Source organism: Amaranthus tricolor, chromosome 8 (genome assembly GCF_026212465.1).
Source record: "Amaranthus tricolor cultivar Red isolate AtriRed21 chromosome 8, ASM2621246v1, whole genome shotgun sequence".
NCBI lineage: Eukaryota > Viridiplantae > Streptophyta > Magnoliopsida > Caryophyllales > Amaranthaceae > Amaranthus > Amaranthus tricolor.
Window position 1 is genome coordinate 21,267,288 of NC_080054.1, and position 9,292 is coordinate 21,276,579.

General features: G+C 33.7%; 1 protein-coding gene across 1 annotated transcript in view; it reads left to right on the top strand.

Annotated features, from left to right (window-relative positions):
• The first annotated feature begins 9,208 nt into the window (after window positions 1-9,208).
• The window catches only part of LOC130820143 (uncharacterized), a 442-nt gene continuing 358 nt past the window's right edge, over window positions 9,209-9,292 (top strand). Inside the window, exon 1 of the mRNA XM_057685399.1 lies at window positions 9,209-9,292. This exon is cut by the window's right edge and continues 358 nt beyond it. Within this exon, the coding sequence (XP_057541382.1) occupies window positions 9,256-9,292 (37 nt within the window). The 5' untranslated portion in view covers window positions 9,209-9,255.

The following is a 9,292-nucleotide window of genomic DNA, read 5'->3' on the forward strand; positions in this document are numbered from 1 at the left end:
GAGAGTAGGAGAAGAGATGAGTTGTGAATGAAAATGATTGAAAGTGATGAGTATATATAGAGTAGAATGCAACGGCTAGTTAACGGTAACAAATGGTCATATTTTGGCGAACCGGTTCCATGGAACCGGTGGGCCGGTTCAACCAGACCGGTCCCGGTTCCGGTTCCACTGAACCGTTGAGCCGGTTCAATCGGACCGGTTCCAGAACCGGTTCCATGGAACCGTTGGACCGGTTCTCCCGGACCGGTTTCGGTTCCAAACCGTGGGTTTTTTACCCGGTTCATGCCGATTTTTTCCGGCGGTTTCACGGTTTCGCGGTTCGGGGCGGTTCGGAACCTGTCGCAAACGGTTCCGGTTCCGGATCCGGTTCCAAGCGGTTCGGGACCGGTTCGATTCCGGGTAACCCGCCCCGTGGCCATGCCTACCTTCGAGTTAAGAATAACCTTTTGCAACTACTCTTGCTTTGTAGATGGGGCCACTCTTACTAGACAATCCTTCTTTCTTCTTGAAGACCCACTTGCATCCTGCTATCCTCTTGTTCTTGGGAGCTTTCAATATAAACAAAGTACCATTCTTCTCAAGAGACTTAATCTCTTGTCTCACAGCTTCAAGCCACTTACTTGCATCTACGACAGCCATGGCCTCCTTGTAAGAACCCGAATCATCTCCACCTCCTACCTTAGTTGCAACCTGAGAGCATAAGCTACGTAATCACACTCCTCAATGTATCTCCTTGTTGTCTTTACATGCCTCTTTGACCGATGTACATTGTGAGATGTTGATTCCATCAGTTGATACATGTCATTCTCTGCCCTTGTTGCTTTCAAACTCATAGGAGGCTCCACCTCCTCACAAGCACCATGTGTTGTACCTTCATTGTTAGTGACAACAATATCCCAAGGGCATATAATTTTAGATGACTCATTAAACTTGACATCTCTAGAAGTTAATACCTTTCTGGATTTCTCATACCAAACTCTATAACCTTTAACACCCAACCATAGCTAACAAATATGCATTTTCTAGCTCTAGGTTCAAGTTTTCCCCACATTAACATGTATTTATGCATTACATCCAAAAATTTTCAGATTTGAATAATCAATTGGAGAAGAATACCATACCTCTTGGGGACACTTGAAGTCAAGAACGGTGTGTGGAGAACGATTGATCAAGTAGCACGTCGTTAACACCGCTTCGACCCAAAAATTCTTACCAAGCTTTCCTTACGAAGATTTCCTTGACTTAACATACATCTTGCTCTTTCTAATAACGTCTTGTTCATCCTCTCGGACACCCCATTTTGTTGAGGCCTACCTACACATGTCTTGATCCTCTTTAGCACAAAACTTAAGAAACTCTTTCTCAACGAACTCAAGCCCATTATCGATCCTCAATGTCTTGATCCCACACTCCATCTTCTCTATCATTTTCTTCCAATTAAAGAGCACTCCCATCACTTCATCTTTAGTCTTGATGAAGAAGCACCACACCTTTCTTGAGTATTTATAAATGAACGTAAGATGGTAGTTGCATCCACCCAAAGAAGCTCTTCTTGAAGGACCCAAAAGATCCGAGTGAATGTAATCAAGAATACCTTTAGTATTATTGACAATGGTGTTGAAGCTAACACGCTTGCCCGTCCCATACACACAAGCATCACAAAAGGGCAACACCCCAAGCTTCTTCCCACCAAAGTCACCCTTCTTACTCAACACATTTATCCCTTACTGTAACATCTCGGAATAACTCAGGTCGTACGAAAAGTAAAGATGACCTTTTAAAAACGAGACAACTATAATCCAAGTCAAACCGGGATGTTAGAAAACAGTTTAAAACGGTTTTGAAGTTAAGGAAAACGTGCGGATCGAGTTCTATTAGCGTTATTATGAACTACTAGATAATAAGAAATTCTTAGCAACGGATAAGAACGAAAAATTAAATCTACTTATTACAACTTGAGAACGAAAATCGCCTCATAAAAACCAAATGTTCTTTAAACTAAATTTTGAAGTTCTTATCAAGACTTCTCTATCCTAGTAATTTATTTCTTCAAGGGACAATCCTCACTCCCCAGACCTGCAACTTAACTTACTGCTAGTCATTGCCCAGATAGGTAACAACATCATCGCAGGGTCGTTAAGACCAAAAGTACACGTCAGCAAACGTCGCATACCAAATAAATAATAATATAAGAGAAAGTTTTAATTTATTAGCTGACAATTCACAGAACCTTATGCTTCGATCATGCTTATTAAGAATAATTATTTTCATGTAAAGGTTAGTCAGCCGTACTGTCGTACTATCCAGCCATACTGCCGGTACACTCCAAACTCCATAAGTGAGACAATACATTAGGGGGAGCTAACCCCTAAGCAAGTCTCTACCATAAACACTCGCCTTACTTCGGTGCCTATGGTTAAGTATGCATACCCCCGCGGTGGCTCATAATGCCCTCATATACCGCGAGTAATTCATTTCCACCAATTGACATCATACTACGTCCACTTTAAAGTTAATGAGGTCATACTACCTCTGCTTATCAAAACAGTGTATCAAAATTATTGATTCGAAAGATAACATTATCCGTACTATATATCCATGCTTTACTTTTGTATACCATTATTATATGATACATCGGACTAATGCGAACCACGCTGCGTGTACATACCTTAAGCAAGATAACCAACTCACAAGCGTCTTAATCAATTCCCGGTCACGAATCGACTTCCTACAAGGTTCAATCGTATTCGGGAAATAAGCACACATACACATTTTCCTCAAATCATCCATAACACACATATACAATCACATCCATACCTAGAATACTACACACAACATGAACATCCATCACATACTATAACATGGTATATACACAAAACCGGACAGCCTATACAATCTGTCCAGAACCTCAACTTAAAACTGTCAAACTGAAAATCTGATTTCACCGTTGCGTCCGGAAGGCGTCAAAACCCCCGGGTACAAATTTTCATAATTTATAACATAGTATAAGTATTTTTAACTTAATTTCAAAGCCAAAAATGTTCTAAAAACACATTTTTTTCACCATTTTCAAAACCTACGGGATTTTGTCATTCCATTTTTTTTTTATCACAAAAATATAAATATCAATGTTTTATGTCCTATTAAATGTAAACAACAAAATTTACATAAAAATAAATTTTAATGAATTATTATTATATATATATTTTTTTCAATATAATTCTTTTTACACAAATGTTTTCACACATACACATCACATATATACATGTATATATTTTTTTTTACCAACATTATAAATTCCTTCTATTAATCAATAAAAATAAATAAATAAATTTCTAACACCACATACATTTTTTTTTCTATGAACATCCATTTATATATATATATATTTTCAATCATCCATCAAACAATTTCTTCACACATATGTAAACATATCCAAAACCCTAAAAAGAACCATACATCAATTTAGATAGAAAATACATCATACTTTCACACATGAATTTTTAAATCATGAACAAATCATAAACTATAAAATAACACACATAAAAATCATAGAAATTTAAATTAAAATTTAAAAATAAAAACTAGATTAAGAATTACTCACAATTGTTCAAGAACAAAACACCAAAATTGATGAATCAATGGAGGATTAGGCGTGGGAATTTGAGGGTTTTGGGAGTGTTTTTCTTACTTGCAAATGGTTTGGAATGAAAAGATGTAAGGAAATTAGGAGATTAAGGAAATAAAGAAATTAAGGAAATTAAGGAATAATTATGCAAGGCAATAATTTTTAATCTTTCAATATTCTTCAAGAGGTTACAAATCCCCCAACTTACCCCATATGGCCGGCCAACTCTTCAAATCCCCCTTTTATTATTATTTTTTTTTCTTTTGAATTAAAAATAGATTAGAAAAAAGGTTTGGACTTAAAATGGTTTTAATTGCCTTAAAAGTTGAAGTCTCATGATCTAACCTACTAACAAAATAAATAATAATAAAAAAAATATACTCTTTTAAAAAGAATAATAATAATAGTATTACTAGTAAATCATTTAATATATCGGAAAAATATCGGGGTGTTACACTTACCCACTCAAATGGCTAAGTCTCATGTGTCATAGCCTGGTTTCTTGCTCACTCATAGTAGAAGTGGCGACGTTCAGCAACTAGGTAACCAAAGAACCAAGAACATACAAGTGCCCAACCATGCTATCCTTCATCAAAATCAGTGAACCCTTTGTAATCTTTAAGACACCACCCTTAAAAGAACATCTACATCCCAAAACATCTAACATACCTAGATATATGAGATTCTTTTCAACTCCAGGACATGCCTTACATCACTAAGCGTCCTTATCATCCCATCATGCACTTGGTAGCCACACTACCAATGCCAACCACCTTGCAAATACCATTATTACCTAAGGTCACATTCCAACCATCCACCTTCTCATAGGTAGAAAAAAAATATTTACTGGGAGTCATATGAAAGGAACACCCTTCATCAAGAATTCACTCCTTATCTCCCTTGTATCCATGTGTAACCACTAAGGCTCTACCATCATCACTATCGTTAACATAACTAGTATCCCGGATGTATAATCTTTAGAGCCACTCTTCTTTTACATTCTCTTCCATTTCCATCAATCTTTCTTTATATGCCTCTTCAACTTGCAATAATGAAATGTTTTAGACTTGTTGGATGCCCTAGACATGGATCTATTGTTCTTCCCCCTAAAGCTACTGTCATTTTCTCTTCCCCTCACAAATAACCCTTAATTAAAATTATTCTATTTTTGAGTCAGCTGCTTCTCAATAAGATCTCTTTGAATCAAAGCATTCTTCACATTATCACTACTAAGATTCTCCCTACCATATAGCAACGTATCCCTAAAGTTTTTGTAAACGGAGGGTAAAGAACACAATAAGAAAAGAGTCGAATCTTCAACATCAAGAACTACATTAATATTGTGTAAATCCATGACTATTGTGCAAAACACATCCAAATGTGCTTTGAGGGAATTCCCTTCTTCAAAGTTAAGATTATACAATCTACTCATCAATAGAAACTTATTGGTGACACTCTTGGCCATATACAACGACACAAGTTTGTCCCATATACTCTTAGTAGTAGATTCCTTCACAACTTACCTAAGCACCTCATTTGAAAGACATAATTGGATTGCACTTAAAGCCTTCGAAACAATCTCTTCCCATTTTTCCATAGCCATCCCTTGAGGCATCTTGTCCACACTATTCAATGGCTTTTGCACTCCATGTTGCACAAGGATGGCCTTCATCTTTACTTGCCATAACCCAAAATTCTGATTTTGATCAAATTTCTCAATGTCCAACTTTATAGATGCAATCGTTGCTTCAAAATCAATAAAGAAACCACCAAACAACCTCCAAGAACCTTAACCTCCAATACTAATTGAAGAGACTGGCCCTCACTACCCAAGGTACAACGATTTAATTCTCAATAATTGACTTACATAAGCACGCCCCAAAATTAGAATTTGTTGCAACACAATCAAGAATCCAAATGCAAAGCAATCAAAGCACAAACAAAGCCAACAAAAAGATTTACGTTGTTCTCCCCTAATTGGGCTACGTCTATGGCCTAACCTACATGTCTTATTGCTTCTTAAAGAATCTTTAAAGGACGTACGAAGATGATGATGATTGCAATTGAGAGAATTAGAGAATAAGAAGAGAAGAAAGTAATTTGTATAGAGAGAGTGAGAGGTTAAGAAAACATTAGCAACTAAACTATGTAATTAAGTCTATTTATAATTTATAGGACCAAATTATGTACATAAGATATCCTAGGAAAGAAAACCCGAGAAGAAAATAATCAAAATAGAATCCATCACTAAAAGCCGAGTCGGCTTTCTCTTAGCTAGGAGAAAAGCCAACTTGACTTTAATTCTGTCTCGAAACCTATTTTGTTCATTTTAAAGCCAATTTTCCTTATATCTTTTTACCGCTTTTCACCTATTTTCAACACAATATGTTTACCATGGATTATGGACCAAAGTCAACCTTAATCACCACTGAGAACTAATTCAATGCACCAAAACTAACTTCTTAATATCCGTATCATTTGCAAACAAAGTAAAATGATTGATGCAGTGGACGTATATATGTGATAATTATAGGAGTATCATTTGTGTGTGTGCTTGCTTGTTTTTAATAATTATTTTCTTATTACTTTAAAATACGACTAAGGCTTTCGAATTGTTCATTTTGGGTAAAATGAACCGTGAAATCCCTATACCCTGCTTTACATCATTTAATTGCTTTCATTTTTACTCCTTTTAACACACTATTTATTCCTTTTTCTGATCTATCTTGTTAACCCAGTCTCTGAAAAAATAGCAAGAAACGAAGCCTTTCCTTTTCATTTTTCCTCCTTTTGCCGATATATCTCTCTAAAAGAATGGAGAAACTTGTGTGTTACGAATATTGATTTTTATTTTTATTTGAATTTTGGTGATTAGGATTTAATGGTTGACCATAATGCAAACGTTGTCCAAAATGTGAAATACGATTACTAAGTAATAATGTCTAATGATTGCCTTTTAGTTTTTGGTTTTGGTGTTTTATGGTTAAAAGTAAAATCTTAAAATTTCTTATTGTAAGACTTTTAAAGTAATCTGACTATAGATATAATAGTCTAGACTATTAGAGTATTATATACTCTCATACATTTCTAATATTAAAAAAACAATTGTATGTTAAAAAATCAATGAGGAACAGGTTTACTCACGGGTTTTATTACGTGTTGTTATATTACTCGCCCATTTATCTTAGCAGACGGTTATTACTCGTTTAAATTTAAATTTTGTATATAAAAACATTGTCTAAGCCCGCTCGCTTTTCGAGTCGGATGGGTCGAGCCTAGCGCTTAGCTAGCCTGCCCATAAACAACTCTACTTTTTCCCCAAAACTAAAATCAGGTTGATCATATTTTTTTTTTCAACTTTCTCATACTATTATATTCTTTATTCTTCATCCACATCCATGTTCACATGTACTTATGGTCGTCGATTAGCAAGAGTAAAGCGGGCTACCACTTAGGGTCTTAAATTTTTTAGGCCCAAAAAACTTATCTTTATGTATATAAGTGATTCATTTGAATTAAATTTATCCAATTTACATTTTTTCACTAAGTACTATGAGTTCTTAGTGCTTTTTTATAAAGTAGTTTAAATATTAACCATAAAAAAATATGTATTATATTATTCATTATGCTTTAAGTTTTTAAATTTTTTTTTAATTTTTTACTCTGAACCCGCATATAGAGTTACTAGTTACTTTTACTTATATTATTCGACTTTAATTTCACCCGGAAATATTTTTCGACTATAAAAACATGCTATTAATGGCAGAGGGTGAGTATGAGTGCTATATCCTTGACCAATAAGACAAGTCATCCACGTATGGCGTAATCCTTTTTGTCATTCAGACATCCGCAACTACTACTAGTTTCTTTCGTCATAAGTCACAACTCAACCACGACTAAAAGACCAACAATCCTATAGCAAAATTTGACAAGTTTATTCCGTACTAGTTACTGGTCAAAGTCCAACTGCAGATCAACAAATCGATAACATTAACTTTTTGTCTTATTGAATTGAATTATTTGCAAATTTAAGTTATATTCAATGTTTTTTTTTTACTAATTATAGTCATTAAAGTATTAATGTCTATAACATTCATGTCGAATCATAGGATTTCGACCACTTATATGATTAGAATTTTTGGTTAAATGGACGAAATCTTGTGATTTGGCCTGAATTTTCAAATATTGATACTTTTGATTGCTATAATTCGCAACAAAAAAAAATTAAGAACATAATTCACAAAGAACTTGAGTTCTAAAGTTGTAATACGCAAATTATTAAATTTAATTATTAATTTTTATTTTAAAGCTTAAAAATTATATATTATACAAAATTAAAAGTAATGTAAATCAGGCACTTTAATAACTCAGAGGACATTAATCTGTAATTATAGTCTTGAAGTTTAGATTTTTGTAGATTATTCTATTTGTTCATTAATAGCCTAGAGGACATTAATCTACAGTTTCATTTTTTACGAATTACAGGTGTTAAAGTAGTCTGCTCTTAAGTCTAACAAATAGAATAATCTACAAATTACAGTGTTGATGTTCAGATTTTTTTTGCGAATTACTGTTTTAATTTTATTTGTTTGAGAATTACAACTACTAAAGCATCTATGTCTACAACATTAATTCAGGTCAAATTACAAGATTATGACCACTTAATCTTAAATTATGATCACTAAAATGGTCAGCATCATATAATTTGGCTTGAACTCTGTAGACATTAATACTTTGATAGTTGTAACTCGCAAAATAAAACTTTGACTCTAATTTGCAAATAACCTATATATTAAGATCGCAATTCACAATTAATTGTAAGGGATGCTTGGATTGGGTGTAAATATTTAAAGGGTGAAAAAAAGTCAAAGTAAGAAAATGAAGTTGACAAATGAAAAATTAGTGAAATTTGATTGTTCTAGTAGTGGAAGAATGGTTGCTAAATAATAAAAAATGAACGGAGCTTTCAATTTTATGGGGTAAATATTTATTTTTGGGGAGGGTGGGGAAATGTATTACCTCTATAATAGGAGAAATCATCTTCTTTTTTCATCATTATTTTTATTTCATGCTCATTTTACATTTTTCACAACTATCTCAACTTCAAATAAATCTCTATTTGCTTTTATTTTATTAGTTTGACTTTATTTCCCCTCTTAAATATATACACTCAATCCAAATATGTAATAAGTATATATAATTTAGAACCGCCCACGTTTTTTTGGTTTCTTTCTATTTACATATTTAACAGTATAATAAAAAAAGTATTTATTTGCAAAGCTAACCTTATTTAATAACCTCCACGATCACGGGAGTATAATGTTGCATAAAATTTCAAAAAAACCAATTTCATTGGCGATTCTCAACTACATTCACGCCACCCCTTTACAGTCTTCCCATTCTTCTTCAATAACTTTGAATAATTTTCAATTCAACTTAGTTGATTTTAAATTCAAAATCCGTGATAATTTCTCAATAATCATGCATATAACTACGTACATCCATACATGCACACACCACATCTTCATCTTCTTGATACCCACAACGTACACAGTAATTAATAAATAAAATCGGTTCAAATTTTGATTAATCAGAAGAAACTCAGTTAAGAAGAAAATAAAGAAAAAATGTCTGTTTCTTTAGAAGCGTTGGCCATGGCAGGAG